Raw genomic sequence first — 18217 nt, 5'->3', positions numbered from 1 at the left:
TGTTTGCCACCTTGAATTTCATTGGGAAAATCTGTGGAATATCAGTTTTTGAAATAAAATAAATATGCACCTAGGCATTTTTTGTCTTTAGACTTTTAAGTTCCATATTCCATATGTGATTTCTACCCTTCCCATGGATAGCTGACAGGATCCTTCCCACAATGAAGTGGCTCAGCAGAATCAGAACTTCCAATTCACTGTGTTCTTAATCCGCATGCACCAAAATTTGGTGGGACTTAACTAGGGTTGGTCCACAGTCTATGAGGCAGCTGTCTAATTGTATCTCACACATGTTCCATTGCACAGGCCCAGGCCATGGTTATTTTCTTGAGGTTTGGACAAGTGATACTCCAAACTAGTGGGACTGTGGCCCACAGAGAGCACACATGGAATTAAAATGTACAGTCCACTGCTCCTGTTTTATATTTCTTCCTGCTTCAGCCTAGTTTTAATATTTTCACAGGGAAAACTTCAGGTGTTTTTTGTTTGTTTGTTTTTTATTGTATTACTACAGGGCTTTTTCAGCTGTGGCTCCGATCTGGTGGAACACTCTGTCACAAGAGACCAGGGCCCTGCGGGACTTGACATCTTTCCGCAGGGCCTGCAAGACAGAGCTGTTCCACCAGGCCTTTGGCCAGGGCACAGCCTGACTCCCTCCCTCGGCAATCTTCGCGGAGCTCTGGCCCAATGGTTGCCAGTGGCCTGAATTAATTAATTTTATAATGAATGATTTTAGAGTGTTGTTTATGCTATACTTTTATACTGTTTTATTGTTGTTAGCCGCCCTGAGCCCGGCTTTGGCTGGGGAGGGCGGGATATAAATAAAATTTATTATTATTATTATTATTATTATTATTATTATTATTATTATTATTACTTCAATAGCACAGGAATCTTGACACGCATGTCTTCTTCTCTTGTGCAGAATCAAGTGAGCATGAAGAGAAGAGTACAGGTGCCTCAGGTGAAACCTCCTCACAGCCTTATCCTGCACCAGTATATAGCCAACCTGAAGAGGTAAAAGAGGATATGGATGTAACAAAGCAGCCCAAACCAGAAGAAAACGATGAATTGGGCCCATTGCCTGACAATTGGGAGATGGCTTACACAGAGAAGGGAGAAGTCTACTTCATTGAGTAAGTACTTCACATTTGAAAAAAGACATGTGCCATACTTAATGCAAGCTACAGAGTTAGTAGCAAGGTTCTATAGATGGCAACTTGGATGTAAGGTCCATTGAATTCAGTGGGTCTTACTCCTAGGTAAGATTGCAGCCAACAGATTCTGAACCAATATGACAGGGACATATATGAAATTAAAATATTTCCTGTGACCACACAGCTAATATATTGCTAGTTCTTGGAACAAAACCATATTGAGATGAAATGTGTGGCTTATAGATTTCAATGTTTACCAGATCTCATATTTATTGGTGTAGGGTTGCCATATGTCTGGAATTTCCTGGACACAGTGGGTATTCGTCCCTCTTAAACAGCGTCTGGGTGAAAATTGCTGCCATGTCTGGGAAAATCCAAACATATGGAAGCCCATGTCGGAAGTGTAGATTTTGGTGAATTTCATTAACAATAGCTCAAAACCTCATTTTTTTATTTTTTATTTTAGCTTTTGCAAACAACTTTGGCCAAAAAAAGCACAACTTTTGTATCCAGATTTTTACTCTTTGAAATACAGTGGTACCTCAGGTTACATACGCTTCAGGTTACACACTCCGCTAACCCAGAAATAGTGCTTCAGGTTAAGAACTTTGCTTCAGGATAAGAACAGAAATCGGGCTCTGGCAGTGTGGCGGCAACAGGAGGCCCCATTAGCTAAAGGGGTGCTTCCAGTTAAGAACAGTTTCAGGTTAAGAACAGACCTCCAGAACGAATTAAGTACTTAACCCGAGGTACCACTGTATGACAACCCTATATTGGTGTAAGTACCAACTCTAAAGTAAGCATGCCCAGTTACTCCCAATATATATCTATTTTAAATATGTGGTATATTTTTGATTGCCATGAAGTTATGGAATGTGGACCCAGCAGCGGAGCAAGCCGATCAGGCGCCTGGGGCGGCGCGTGTGCCCTGCACCCAGGGGTGGGGCCAGCCGCCCACAGGGGTACCATGGCATCTCTGAGGAGTCTGCCTGCCTCCTCCCACTCAGCCGCCCTACAGCTGAGGGGGAGGCAACGGACAGACCGTTTGGGCAGCGCGGAGCTTGCGGGCACTCAAGCCACCGCATCACTCCCAGGAGAGATGCGTGGCTCGGGTGCGCTGCAGGCCCTGCGGTGAGTGCTGCCCACCATTTTGTCACCCCCCTCAGTGGAGACACCCAGGGCGGAGCACACCTCCTTGCTACGCCCCTGTGTGGACCTATACAATATTTTCTGTTTTCTTAATAGTCCAGAGTTCACAGGGTTAAGAAGAATCTCATGCTGTTCAGGTCCTATTAGCTAGCCTCTTAGTTTATAAGTTAAGAAAAAGACTTAATCATAATAAGCCCATCAGACTGTTAAGTAACAAATATGGTATCAGATATTATATCATAAATAAATAATATTTATTTATGTAAATAATAGTAGGTTGAAATGTCATGCTTGTGCTGCAACCAGTACCAGCCTGTTTTAATGTTTATCTTTTTGAGTCAATTTGCTGCTACTCTCCCACCCACCGTCACAGTCTTTTCCCACCTGCTGTTCTCCCCATTGTCCCCTGCTGCACTTTGGGCCTAGCAGCTGGGCAGGGGCAAAGGGTGCTTGCCAGTACGCAGCACCAGCAACTGAAGTTGCAGCTATCTGCTGCTACTTTAATTTGTCTGGAATTCCCAAAATGACAAAAGAGTAGCTGCAAAATGAGCCTGATATTTCCCCCCTTTACAAAACACCTTCAGCAGTTCCATGTTGTTATCGGCCTTCTTGCCATTCATGTTGGGATGGAGCTTCTATTTATACACCTGGCCACAATCCAGTGCTCATCTGTGTGCATATTAATCTCATTGAAATAAATGCATTATAGCTTCAATAATCCTCATGTGGTTGTCCCAAGAACACACAGGAAGTGTCTGTTTGAAAATGGGATTTGATCTCTTTAATACCAACCTACCAAACTAAATTATGGTTTCCTGTAACATGAACAAGCCTACAGTAGTGTGCATTCCCTTTCCCACTCTCCTCCTCTTTATGCACCAGAGGAAGAGATCACAATATTACCTTTATATGAACTACAGCTCCCTCAGCCTGTAATGTCTAAACTTGAAGAACTATGGTTAGTGTAACATGTGGTTTGGCCCTAAATCACAAGGGGAACTGTAGGGAGGAGTTCGTGAATAAATGATTGCTCAACATCTGAATTTTATCCAGTATCAATATTGGGTGAATAACAGAAACCTATGGCAGCCACTGTCTCTTCTAGGTGTTCTATAGCCATACTGTCCACATAAAAAGCCTTAAAACATGCCCACAGTGGACACTAACTAAAGCTTGGATTCTTATGAGGTAGAGATTTTCTGTCATTCAGAAGAGTGATTTTTTTTATCCCCTTTTTCCTAGAGTTCCAATCTCCTTTTTTTCTTTTATTCTCTCAACTCTGTTCTGTTTTTGCTATTGCTTGAAGTATCCATCACTTCTAAGTGATTTCTTCTCTAATGCATATTGAGTGTTTGTAATTGTTTACATTTGCAGACCCACTCATTAGCCATCTACGCAAGCATTTGTTTTGAATTGGTTTTAGTAATTGTAATAGTCTAATCTCGTGGTGCATTGTAAATTACGTATGTAATAAAGCTTTTGCTTCCCTTTCCACCAAACTGAAGTCATTATTTGAACATAACATTTGGAAGGAATGTTTGTCATGATTAGCAGCTCGCAATTTTCAACCCCCATTGGTAGTGAAGGCTGTACAGTAGAGGTCTTGAATGCTACCCATATTTCATAAGCAAAGTGAATTGCCCAGGGCTTTTCAGCCAGTTCATTACCATTAGATTAGTGGGTTCATAATTACCTGGTCATTACCCTATTATAGCTGTATCACAGTGACAACTCACCCTGTTGGTCAAGAATCACTGTCCCTCAGGACTTCAGACGATTTCTTGTTGTGACACTTGGCGGCATCTTTTCAGCCTCAGTGGCTCCCTATGTGTTCAAAAAGCTATGGCTAGAAGGTATTTATTTCTGACTAGAACAGTGTTTCCCAACCTTTTTTGGGCAAAGGCACACTTGTTTCATGAAAAAAAATCTGAGGCACACCACCATTACAGCCCCGTGACGTCAGCGCGCAGCGTCACGCCGGGAGGGACATGAATTGCTAGCAAATTACATAATCACCTCCTTGAGGGCTGGCTCATCTTCTCCGAAGGCAGAACCCCATTAATTAACAGCACAGACTCACACCATAGCCAAGACGAAGGGGGAAAACCTCAGTCATGCACAGTCATGCACATGTGGGGGCTAAATGAGGACGAAGACTGGGCAGAGAGCAGGGTTCAAATCACCCCACCTGGCCAGGACAATCCCTGGGTGCTCCCTTGGGCCACTCGCCTGACCCACCTCGCAGGGCTGTTGTTGCGAGGATAACACGGGGAGAACCACGCGCGCCCCCGGGAGCTCCTTGGAGGAGAAAGCGGGCGATGAATGCAATGCACGAAATATATGAGAGGCGACCAGGTTTTGCAGGTGAGGGGCCCCCGCCAGCCTCCGCTTCCAACACCCGGCGCAACGGCGCCGAAGTTTCCCCCCAGGCTCGGCTCGGGGAGCAGCGCTGCTCCCCCCCGGCTCCCCTTCGCCCTCCCGGCTCTCTCTGCCGCCCACTGGGGACCCCCCTCACCTGCCAAGTCCGGAGCGCCGGTGGAAGTTGCATGCATGCATGCAGGGCGCCGCGTTGCCATTGCATTGCACTGCACTCCATGCAACGCCTGCACGCATGCATTGCCTTGTACGCCCGCCAAGGGGTCTCCCCGCGATCCGATGCGTCCCCTCCGGCGCGGATGCAGCATTGCAAAAATAAAAAAACCCCGACGCAGCCCTACCTGGGGGGCAGCCTCCGCCGCTCCGCCTCCGCGGGGATCCCTGGGCTCCATCCTGCCGCCCGATCTCCGCGGGGGCGCAGGCAGGCTGCGCGGGGTCTGCGCAGAAGAGCCCCTGCCCGCCCGGCCGCCGCCGCTGCGCTCATTCCATGGCCGGGAGAAGAGCGCTTCAAACAAAACGCCCGGCCCGCCAGGCCACGCTGGGAAACGTAGTTCGCGCACCCCGCGCGGGCGCGGAGCCCAAGGGCGAGGGGACTACGGATCCCGGCAGCCCCCGCGTCGGGGACGGAGGGGGAGAGGCCGGGTGCAGGGATGGAGGGACGGGTGGGCGAGCAAGTGAGTGAGTGGCAGCCGCCAAGCCTTGGCCGAGAGCCAGGAAGGGCCTCCCCGGAGGAGGAGGAGGGAGGCGCAGAGCAGGAGGGAGGGAGGGAACCCCAGGGGTCATCTAGTGACGGCGCCCCAATCGAAAATTTGACTTTTTTTAAAAAAAAAATCTTTCGGGTTTTTTAATTTTTCCTGCGGCACACCAGGCAACATCTCGCGGCACACTAGTGTGCCGCGGAACAGTGGTTGGGAAACACTGGACTAGAAGACGGTTCAGTGGTATCATGGTGAGCAGGCAAGGAGGTCTCTGAGCAGAGGTGTGTCAGGCAGATTGTGTTAAGAAACTCCATGACTTCCTGGTTGTAAGCGTCTTACAGAATATTCAGAACCTAACGTAAAATGGTTTGTTTCACATATAGTCTCCTCACAATTAGGAAGCTGGATTGGGGTTTGTATTCAGCAGGGAAATTCTAACACTTCAAGCAAGGGACAAGGAGCCTGTCTCTCTCTCCTCCCCTCCCCACCGTGCCAGATGTTGTTCAACTCCCACCATCCTGGCATCTCTGCTTTAGACCTTCTAGCATGTCTGAGGCTTGGTTTTCTGTATCTTGAAAGCACTTGTTCCTGCTCCACCTGATCAGGCACTGTCAGGGAACTGACATCGGAGCTAGAGGCAGAGGGAAGGCTCTCAAATGATGCTGGAGAAGGGCCCAGCAGGGAGAGAGGCAGCTCCGCAGATGGGGAAGCAAATCAGCGCAACACCAGGGATATAGAGGGGCTGATGGGGGAATCGGCGAGAGGGCTCCAGGACTCTTCACCGGACACCAGCGGGGAGAGCACGGGTCCTCTGCTACCCACGCCCACCCTGCACAGAAGACTTCCGCGCAGAGAGAGTAGGAGGAGACTGGGTGTCAAACAACTTTTATGTTGGAAAAGATTTAAGAAACGCCCACTGATGGATTCTGCTAGCGACTGAGGCAGCCACGAAGTGAAGGGCTGCCCAGACTGAAAGGTTTAGCAAGGCAACAAAGCCTGGAGAGGCGGCAACTTACGCACGAGCAACCCATACACATTACAGGCACCTACTATCATTATTTTAAAAAGTTGTGAGTATTAAAGTGGGTCATCTAACCAGTCTAAAACATACATCGAGTCCCTGCCATAAACTTGTTTTATTAATTCAGTCCCTCCAAACAATGGGGCTGGGAAATGCTGCTTCATATATTTACATCCTAAGCAGGGACTTCAGAGAGAATACTTTCCATTACTAGTGGGGTGCAAACTCCTCTGTGGCCCCTCCTATTCTTTTTTGTAGTCTTCTTATTTGACCAGGAGGCAGATTGCTCACCCATCTAACCTTTGGCATGGCATAATTCTCTATGAAGCTTCTGTTCTTCCTTCCAGCCCTTGCACCCCTTTTCTCTTCATGGGGTAGGCCTCTACTTGCAATGGTTTGTTCTGTGAGCCCCTCTGCAAACAGACTCTGGCACATTTATACCTTCCTGGTTCTGTCATCAGCCTTTCCACATATACAGCAATAATTAGTTGGAAAGTAAATTATGTCATCTTGCTACTAAGCAGCTGCTGTGGGAGAGTGAGTTTTCATTGCTTTTTGGAAAATCTGTCTAGCACGGTTTGCAAATGCACGTTGTATATTAAAGAAAGGACGTATGGAAGGAACTGCATTCTATAAAGGGTTGTTGACCCACAGTCCTTTAGAGCAAATAGTAGATGAACCAGTGCTGACTGCTGGCTTTTCTCTCTTCCTGCCACACCATGTCTCTCACTCTTCCCTCCATCCCATCCTTCTGCCATCCCCTCTTTAAAAAAAAAAAAGAACCACACTTTCATTGTATGTGGTGGCAGATCCATGTGGCCCTTTCAGCTTTCTCTCCCTCTGATCTGGGCAAACCACCTCTACCCTAAAGCAGCTGAGACTGTAGAAAAAGTGAGGCATGGCTCACAATTGGCTGGGAAGCCACAGTCAGAAATCCTTGCATTGTGGCTGTGCAAATGTGCTGGTGTGTGGCCATAGGGTGTGCAGTTTTTGAGTCCCCATGGATTCAGAATATTAAATTATATGCAATCGTTTTGTTAAATGCATCATTTATGATAGTTTTTAGTTGAAGATGTGAATTTTCTTTGAAAAAGGTGTTAATTTATTAATTTATGCGTTCTGAATTCATATACTTCAAATGTAATTCAGTTTCCTCCTATCATAATAATGTTTCATCTCTGGTCAGAAAGTATGTTATTGGATGCTGGTATATAATCAATCTGAATTGGACGGGTCCCCTCATAAGAAGGGCCCCACATGAATCGTGCCGGATGAGCTTTGGCTGTGGCCCATAGGTTCCCTATTCCAGCTGTAGAGAGATTCCTTCCAAACTAATTAGTGAATTTAGTACACAAGCTATAGGAGATTATAAAGAGTTGGGTTTCACTGGAAGCTTCCCCCCCCCCCCCAGTGATGAGGTCAGCTGGATTCTTGGCTGACCGAACAGTAGCCAGCTAGGAAATAAAAAGTTAATGGCACTGAAATAATCATCTCTTTCTGGGTACTCTTCTTGTATCCTTCCACTCCATCCTCTCTGCCAGTGATAATTTGCCTTCAATGAATGCCTTGAATGGATCGCCTTCAATGAGTGCATGAGTGGCACAAATGCCTTGAATGAGTGGGTGAGCAGAAGGTGACGTTTAGAAAATAATTCTTGGTTTTCTTATTTCAAAAGTTCGCTGTAATTGAAGTTTTGGGTTGGTGAAGGTTAAGCTTTAAAAGCACAGTCTGGGAAGTTGAATGCAAGTGGGTACTATGAGTTCAGAGGAGTGGAGGCTCCAGGGTTATAAATACTCATACTCTTCACTTTGCAGAGAGAATGGCTTGCCTTCTTCAGCCAAGGGGAGTGGGCAGAAGAGAAAACCCCACAGCACCATGGGTTTTTTATAGGTACAACCACCCCGAGACCTCCAGGTATAGGGCGGTATATAAATTCAATAAATAAATAAAATACATACCCTCCAAGTGTCCCTATTTTCCAGGGACAGCCCCACAATTACAAAAGCCACCCCAGCTTCTCATTTGATCCCAGAATGTCCCTATTTCACACGCCAGTGACACCGTCACCAAGCTTGGGAGGAGGATCAGCCGGCTCTTGTTCTGAGTGGCAGCTGTGATGGACCATCTTGTTGCCTCTCCATGGTCTCTTCAAGGCCTGGTGACAACCTTTTTTAATTTCATCAGGCATTTTAAGTAAGCTTTATAATTCCAGGTTTAATTTGAACTATATAGGAACCTTACTGTACATTGCTTAAATGTTACGGTATTAAGCAGCATATACATTGCAGAAATAACTACCGTATTTTTCGCTCTATAACACGCACCCGACCATAACACGCACGTAGTTTTTAGAGGAGGAAAATCCGTAGGCATGCCACCCGTAGGCATTCCCTCCATAACACGCACAGACATTTCCCCTTACTTTTTAGGAGGAAAAAAGTGAGTGTTATGGTGCAAAAAATACGGTACTTATCTCAGAGTAAAGCAGCCAGGCTTAAAACTCAGGGCACCACCATTTGCATCCAGACTGTCCCACCATTCGAGTCGTGAGTATAAATCAATAGGAGCAAGGCATCTGGATTTTTACAGGGCACTGATATCTTTTCCCCATCAGCACTACCCTTTATAACAAAGGGCTTACATGCATTTCTAAATTAGTCGGCGAATGCTACATAAATAAAAACCTTAATAATTCAGCAATATGTAAACTAAACAGTACAAAGTGAACAGCCTCCCAGGATGTGTTTAATAAATAAAACATGCATTACAAAGGACTGACAGTGTGCAAGAAAGAGGAGGAGTAATGAGATGAGAGTATTTATAAGAAGAATTTAAATTCCTTTAAAATATGGAACTAATATTCATTTCTCCTTTCTGGTTTACGGTCCTTATATTGCTATCACACTACAAATTCACTTGGCTGTAAAAAAAAGGATAAGCATTTTTCAAAAATCTTGTTATGTAGCTCCTTAGCTGTTCTACATATCCATTCATTTGGGAAATTGTTCTCTTTGTAAACAGTATTTTACCAGCTTAGTCAAATTCTTTCTTTTTAAAAGGCTATGCTGGTCTTTGTAGCATGAGCCACATTATTACTTCCAGTACTGCAAAATGTACTTTTATCATGGGAACGGAATTAGATATGGAATAGATAACAGTTGGTTCATCAAAGCGTCATTAATCATCCTGTTAGAAAATGGAGACTACACTAAGGCACACTTCAGTTTGCATCTTATTCTGAAAGTATGGCTGCTGAGAAATAATCGTCCTATATTTACGAATGCTTGAGGTCTAAAATAAATTTTAAACTCAAAACTCCAGCAAATGGGAATAGAAGACTGTTGGTTGCACCGCCTTTCAGCTGGAGAATCCTGCACATTCCTTTTGCCCTAGATGAGTTTTGCATTTTCAATTAGGCTAACTTGGCAACATTCTGGTTGATTTTAATAAAAATAGCTGCTTTGAGGACAGGGAGTTTAGGCTGCCAAATTCAGAGGTTGCCTTCCACAATTTCTCTTACACCTCCTTCAAGTCTACTTAGACCAGTAAGCAAATCAAGTATATTGATTGCAATTTTGCACCAACCTCTCCCCCCCCTCCCCCACTGTATCGGAAGGAATAAACTTGGTTCCGTTCAGCATGTGTCTGATCAGGGTGATCTCGTTTCTTTTCAGCCATAACACAAAGACAACATCATGGCTGGATCCACGACTTGCGAAAAAGGCTAAACCTCCCGAAGAGTGCAAAGAAAATGGTAGGCTATTAAGTTTTCATTGTTGCTGCTAAAAGAAAGAGAGAGAAATGACTTTTATTTGCTTGTACTGTAGATTGTAGAAAGTATTTAAGGAATGAGGGGGGAAAGGCATTTAATTACTGCTGTAGTTGTGTGTGTTCCTCAGTTCTTAAGGTACCATGTATTTCTACTTCTCTTCTATGTAATATCTTTTCTGAAGTTGATATCAATAATAACAAGTGTGTGTGTGTAAGGGGGGGTGTAATTTGTAACATATTTGACTCTTGGGCTGCCTTTTCTCTTATCTGGATCTGCAGAGTGTGATTAGATCCCAAGCTTTTAAATGTGTAAAGCACACAGTGCCGAAAGCTATTGTGACAGAGATGGTGTATGCATATTATGATGTGATTTGCTTTGCAAAGGGGCAGTTCTGTGCCAGTTAAGTAGTGGGCAGTTTAAATAAACCAACGTTTACTTAGCGGGAGGGAGAGGAATGAGAGGAGGGGAGGGATGTCAGATCGGTTGTTTCTTCGGTTAGAAGGATATTTTTAGCCCCTTGGAATCGTGTACAACAGTGAACAATTATTTAACTATTGTCCTCTATATGACTGTTAGTAAAACCATGGTGATTAGTGTATTTGTCAGGACTAACGACTGTTACCAAGTAAATAATACAGATCTGTTTATCTTCATAAGCGACCCATTTTCCCAGGTTTTCCAGTACAAGCAATGTGCATGCAAATTAGGTTGGTCAAGCCATTTTAAGTGCTAAAAATAGCTGCTGAGATTTTTTTTTAAGCTATCATCTATAATTATATTTAGGGTACCAGGAAAAGGAATTTTGTGTGAAGCAGCCCTTTCTTTAAAGTAGCTGGCTACAACCTTAGAATTACAGAATCAGTCAGAACCTGAAAACCCCCAGGCTGGATAAATTCCCCAGAGGTCCTAATCCATTTTCTGTTTAAATACTAAGGAGCAGAACATATCCAGATTCCCCCGGAGAACTTATCTTTTCGACTTCCATTTGTATCTGTTGTTTCTTATCCTGCCTTCGAGAGCTGTAATTAACACTTGCTTTGTGTCTTCTTTATGACAACCTGTTAGATATTTGAAACAGCACATCACTCACCCAAGCATTTATGTTCTCTGAAGGTGAATTTTCACTGTAATTTTATGTGAAGAAAGTCATCATGAGGTGGCAGATTAACATTGATGTTGTGAACTATACTGTAGAAAATGTTAATTTTTATCATTTTTTTTTAAAAAACTAAAACAAAATAATGTAACTCCATCCTAATTTAAATAAAGTGAGCTCTTGCAGCTTTTCATCATAAGTTGTGTGTTCCAAACCTGTTTTTTCTTTTTCCTTTTCTGTTTTCTCTTTGGAATTCCCTCAAATTTCTGTGCTCCTTAAACAGCAGCTAATATATGCTTCTTAAATTCGATGAGATGCTCCAGTCGAAGGAACATCTGGTGCTCTGGAGAGTGTTGCCATAACCACCAGTCTCGATGCTAGTAAGGTGATACAAAAAGTAAACTTGGGCCCATTTTTTCCTCAGAAAGCAATTTTCTGAAAGATTTTTGAGAGAAATGTTTTTGGAGCTTCAGAACCGTTCAGCCATTTCCTGGAGAATATTCGGTGAAATGGCCACCCCAGTTTCACCTTTTCTGAATTTTGAGTGCATCTGTCGATCTGGTTTTAGCATTGTTTAATGTTGTTATTCTAAAATTGTTGAAGGGAGCAAATGGGGTTGGTCTTTACTCCTTCCAGTCTTCTTCTCTTCATCCTTCTACAGTTTCATCCAACAAAACAAAATTTATCAGAAGAGGGTTTTCGGAGTGAAACTGTTGGAGAATTTCACTTCCACTCTAAGAATATTTGGGGGAAACCCACCCCAATTTCAGCCAGTTCCAACATATATCTGGTCCAATAAGGTCCTTCTTAAAGTGATGGCCTGTGCGACCGAGACCTGAGATCTGTGAAAATTGGTACTTAGCTATCCACAGGCATTTGCAGTTCCTGCATATTCCTACATAATTTTCACCTCAAAAATATAGCAAAATACATTTTAAAATGCATATTTTGAGAGAAAATTTAATCATACGATACCTATTTAGATCTGTACAAATAAATGTGGAAATATGGTGGAGCAGATTTATGGAGAAACCATGCTCCACACTGGACCCAAACATTCCTTTTCTGTGCCTTTTTTGCCCTTCTCCAAACTGGTGTCCTCTAGGTGTCCCAGTACCCTCAGAGAGAATGGCTAGTGCTTAGGGATAATGGGACCCCAAGGGTCATCTATTCCACCCCCTTGCAATGCAGAAAGCTCCACTAGATCGTCCATGGCAGTTGGCCATCCAGCCTCTGCTTAAAAATCTCCAATGAAGGAGAGTCCATTACCTCCTGAAGGAGTCCATTCCACTGCTGAACAGCTCTTACCATCAGTAAGTTCTTCCTTTAAGGGGTGCTCATCCTCTTAAGCTATTTTAACCTAAGTTTGTGCTGGGGTGGGGGGGGGGAGAGAACAGTATTTTCACAAGATTAATGAGAAAATAAGATGAGCTTGAAATAAACAGTAGGGGGTTTTGTTTGTTTTTTAATTTGCTTTCTTGATAAATAATAAACTGAGTGGAAAACAATGAAAGCCAAATGATTTCGTTCAAAACATGGATTTAGGGACCAAACATGCCTAATTTATAGAATATGCCAGGTAGTTTCATTTTTTGCTATTGTCATCATTCGCTTTGTTGCCACCTCCCTTCTCTGTCATTTCTCCCTTGCCACTTTGGAGATGTATAGATTGTCTGCCCAAGCAGTTTGTACAGCGGAGGAATTGAGGGTGGAGGCGTAGGCGAGACAAAGTGCATTTCATGCGCAGATGTCCCCCCCACATCAGCTTTCTTAAATAAAAACAGTGGCTCCTTGTACATTAATCCTTCCATGCTAAACATAAGCAACTTGTCTGGATGGCATCGCTCCCCCTGGATGACATCCTCCCCAGACTGCCTGTCACTTACGGCAGCTTGCATGGTGGGGTACATCACTGTGAAGCTTCAGGGGCCCCACATTCTTCACATGAGCACATTTCTGTGTTCATTAATGTACAGTGGAATTTGGTGTGATGGTATGAAGACTAAATGGCAATGTACCTCAGGCCACACATAGTTTTGAATCCCTGACAAATTATTTTCCTAATCTTGAGTAGAACACAAAGTAAGTGAACCCTAATTCAATTCTGTTTATTTTTTATCCTCCAAAACGGGTCAGCAAACTAAGGCCCATGGGCCAGAAGCAGCCCACAGAGATCGTTTGACCAGCCCCTGAACCGAGATACCCACTCGTGCGCTGCGCTAAACCACGCAGTGCAACGACTCGCTTCCGTGGTGCCAAAAATCGTGTCTGCACATGTGCAGATGCTGAAAACCACAGGCACTCACATGCGAACATGATCCGGCCCATGGAGGGATCTCTGCGGGGCCGATCCAGCCCATGCAAGATGAACCTTGCTGACCCCTGCTCCAAAACATGCCTTCTAAATGCATGAGAGGTTTAACATAGAAGACTTTTATGATCCTATTATTGACATTGTGTCCAAGCCAATCTTAATTTTTATTACTCCATCTCTTCTAGGAATATTTCACAAAAGCTCTTTGAACCTTACTCACTAGTGGAATGGGGGTGGCATGCTTCATAGTGCAATAAAAAGATGGTTTTCACTGAAAATTAAACCAAAAAACCTGAAGGGTCGTTGGTGGGCTTTGTGAATTTATGCCAGACAACATTTTGTTCTTTGTATGTATCCGTATGCCTTTGTATGTCTGATCGTAAATATATTGCTATTGGGACAACAATTGACTAAAGATTGTAATGCACAGTTAGAGTATACTCATGGAACTTTGAAGTGTCAGGCATAGCCCTATTGGCTTTAGCCCAAACGTAGCAGAGTTTTCCTGCACAGCGAAGAAGCTAGTTGCGGCAGTAATGACTAGTCAGCTAGACTCAGAAGAACTATTTACAGGATTTATTAAAAAGGAAAAAATAAAACCAGCAGAGTTTCTGCATACAAATAAAAGCAAAATAAATCCTCTCTTTCTCTCTCTCAAAACCATACACAGCACTTCTAACTCCTAACACACCTCACATCACACTGGGCTAGCAATCCTAGATAACAGAGTTGAGTGCTGCTCGTTAACCAATCAGAGTGAGTAGTTTCTAGGTCAAGCAGACCTGGGCTTTCTGCCAAGAGTAAATTGACACCAGCTTGAGTTAATTGGTGAAGCTAGAATCTGCAAGTTTCCCACGAGAACCAATTAACAGAAACTGAACACCCCCTCACAGATTCTGCTGAACAATTAACACCAAATACGCCTATGTAGGAGATCATTTTTCCAGCAAACCTAAACCTTTGCACATTCGCTTGTTCTTTACCTTTGCCAATGGTTTAGTTAACACATCTGCTACATTTTCTTCACTTGATACATAAGTACAGGTGATTACATTGTCTTGTACACAGCAACGTACATTTTGGTATTTTACAGAGATATGTTTGGAACGTGATTTGAAACCCTCTGTTTTACTTAAGGTTATACAAGCCTGATTATCAATGTAAACTTGTACTGGTTCTCCACAATTCACATTTAAATCTGTTAACAAGTGCTTGAAATAAATCACCTCGTTGCACAATTCACTCAATGCGGCGTACTCAGATTCCGTTGATGACACACTTACAACGTCTTGCTTGCGTGACCGCCAGCTAATTAAAGCTCCACCGACCATTATGACTAGTCCTGTGACAGATTTTCTATCTGGCAAATTTCCCCAGTCACTATCACAGTAGCAACTCAACATTTCATCCTCTGAAGAATTTAATTGTAACATATAGCCAATTGTCTGTTTGAGATACCTCAGAACTTGTTTTACCCCTTTCCAGGCATTTAGTGTGGGTTTTGAGACCAATCTACTTAATATGCCTACTGCATAGCTAATATCAGGTCTGGACCACTGTGCTAGATACAATAAACTTCCAATTACAGAGTGATATACATCAGGATGTTCAAATTCAGGACTCTCATCTATATGAAGTGTTTTTATGAAACCTGGATCCATAGGCACCGCTGCCCCTTTGCAATCCTGCATCCTGTATGTAGTCAGTAGTTGTTTAACTTTGTTCTGCTGACTAATTAGGCAGCTGCCATCTTGGGCCCAGCACACTTCCAACCCTAGATATGTCCTAACCGGGCCTAAGTCCTTCACTTTGAACTTACTGGACAATTGCTTGGCAAACCTTTTAGTTTGTTTATCTGTTTTGCAGGCATACAATACATCATCTACATAAATCAGACAAAATTCTTGATCACTGCCTGTACCACGTACATAAACACAATTGTCAGCTGTACTCTGCTTGAAACCAAATGACACTAAGGCCTCATGGAAACATTTGTTCCAAGATCTTGCAGCCTGTTTGAGACCATATAGAGCTTTGTTTAATTTTAACACTCTATTGGAACCTGTCTCATAACCAGGCGGTTCGGCTAGATACAGGTCTTCTGATATTGATGCATGTAAATATGCAGTCTGGATATCAAAATGGTTTAACAGGAGTTTTCTCTTTGCTCCAAGCGTTAAAATCAGCCTTACACTGTCCCCCTTAGCAGTAGGGGGAAAAGTTTCGTCATAATCTTTTCCAGGCCTCTGAGAATATCCTTGAGCAACTAAACGAGCTTTGTATTTGTACTCTCCTGTCACCAGAGGTTTAAGTTTGTACACCCACCTGCAGCCTACAATCTTTGCCCCCTCAGGCGCTGCTACTGGTGTAAAAACCTTGTGCTCATTCAGAGAGGACATCTCTTCCTCCATTGCCTGTTTCCAGAGCTCTGCCTCCTCTTTTGGTAACTTTAACACCTCCTGAAAACTCTTGGGCTCTGCACTTACACTAAACACATTTGCAGTATCTGGGGAAAAACGCACTGGAGGCACTCCTTTGTTTTGTCTTTTAGATCTTCTGGGAGAAAATTTTTCTTCTGACCCACTTTCCTCCTCAGAACTACGACCTCTCTTTTGTTGCTTAGCAACTGGTCTTTGGCTAACTCCACTTCCTTGAGAGCTCTTATCTGAACTTTCCTCCCCCTCAGACTCTGACTCTCTGTGTCTACCTTCAGAGTCATGAAGCTCCTGGGAAGGTTCAAACCAAACCTCAGTATTGGCATGTAGTCTCTCCCAGCCACTATGTTCACAAAAACTGGCATTCCTGGAGATCACAATGCCATTTGTCCCTTCAGCAAAGCGGAAACCTTTTCCCAGCTCCTGGTAACCCACAAACACTAACTGTTTGGTCTTAGGATCTCCCTTCTTTCTCATTTGTTTCGGAATTAATACCCAGGCTTTTGATCCAAACACATGCAAATGGTCAATTTTAGGTTTTTTCTGAAACAATTTAAAGTACGGGGTTGTACCTATTGTTTGATGAAAGAGCCTATTTTGGAGATAACACGCGGTGAGCATGCTCTCCCCCCAATAAGACATGGGCAAATCAGCATCATCAAGCATGGCAAACATCATATCTTGTAAAGATCTGTTTTTTCGCTCTGCAACGCCATTCTCCTCTGGGGAAAAAACGTTCGTTTTTCTATGCCCAATGCCACGCTTTTGTAACCAATCTCTAAAGGCATTTGACATAAATTCGCCACCTCTGTCCGTCTGTATCCTTTTGAGTTTAATGGACAGAAATCTTTCCACAGATGTCACCCAGCCTTTAAACTTAGTGAACACGTCACCCTTATTTTTCATGGGAAAAACCCAAGAGTAACGCGTGGCGTCATCCACAATTGTTAATGAAAAGCGCGATCCACCCCTGCTTACAGCAAATGGACCAATTACGTCCATGTGAACCAGCTGTAGCGGTGACTCACTAACTCTGTCACTTCTGGGGTAAGAGACTCTGTGGGTTTTAACCTTTTTACAGACATTACAATCAAGGTACTTGTTACAACTCTTTAAATTACCCCCATCAGCCAATTCAGACATTTTTAGTACACTTTTCCAGCAAGCATGCCCCATTTTCCTATGCAATAAGTGCACACAGTTGTCATGTATAGCTTTGTTATTCACTGCAGGCTGAGATTTACTGACTACTGCTGCAACTTGAGATCCTGCTTTAAGCCAAAACAAGCCTCCCTCTGACTTAGCAGTGCCTAAAATCTCACCAGCCTTCTTAATAATGCAACTGTCTCCTTCAAAATACACTTTAAACCCAGCTTTTAGCAAACAATCTACAGACATCAGATTGCTCCTTAATGAAGGCACACAAAGTACATTTTGCAGGCATTCACGAAGACAAGGAACAAAAACTGCACCCCCCGAAATCACTTCGGAAGTACTTCCGTCTGCTAGAGCCACCTGGCTGCGCTGTGCTGAGTTCTTGGAAACAAATAATTCATCTGAGTTCACGATGTGCCGAGACGCTCCAGAATCGACCACCCAGACAGCTTGTTTCTCATCAGCAATCTTGACCTCGCCGGTCACCAGCTGAGCCGACTGTTTTCGTTTGAAGAATTTCTTTTTACGCTGCTGCTGCTGCTGATCTCGTCTCTGCTCCTGCACAGGCAACTGAGACTTGACCAACTCCGGACATTGTCGTTTTAGATGCGCTGAAGACCCACATCGGAAACAACGCCTAACAGCAAACGCTGACTCCTCACCGGTACACTGCTCTTGCTTCACCTCTGGCACAGCATGAGAACTCCTTCCAAACCGTCCACCTGTAGAAGCCTCTGCAGCCACCGACCTTTCTTGCCTCTTCTGCCATTCTTCAATCAAACGCCCAGTAACGTAACTGACTGATAAATCACGCTCCTGTATGCCTTCTAGAGACAAAACTAAATTATCCCAGCTTTCCGGGAGAGAACTCAAAATAATAGCCACCTTCTCCTGCTGGTCTAACGCACAGTCTCTTTCCTGTAGCGCAGCAAACTTTAACTGTAAACTGTGTAGGTGTTCCTGCATTGTAACCCCAGGCTGTAACATCGCCTTGTACAATGCCTTGCGAATGAACAGCTTGGAAACCGCTGTCTCACGCACATG

General features: G+C 43.8%; 1 protein-coding gene across 19 annotated transcripts in view; it reads left to right on the top strand.

The window, feature by feature from the left end:
* Positions 1 to 18217, top strand: part of MAGI2 (membrane associated guanylate kinase, WW and PDZ domain containing 2) — a 615277-nt gene that overhangs the window by 383148 nt on the left and 213912 nt on the right. For all 19 annotated transcript variants that reach the window (XM_083463919.1, XM_083463931.1, XM_083463930.1 and 16 more), the window contains 2 exons: positions 926 to 1136; positions 10076 to 10155. In XM_083463919.1, the coding sequence (XP_083320045.1) occupies positions 926 to 1136; positions 10076 to 10155 (291 nt within the window). The remainder of the gene's footprint in view (positions 1 to 925; positions 1137 to 10075; positions 10156 to 18217) is intronic.

Source organism: Podarcis liolepis (assembly GCF_965112155.1).
Source record: "Podarcis liolepis genome assembly, chromosome: 10".
NCBI lineage: Eukaryota > Metazoa > Chordata > Lepidosauria > Squamata > Lacertidae > Podarcis > Podarcis liolepis.
This window is presented reverse-complemented; position numbering and strand designations above follow the sequence as displayed.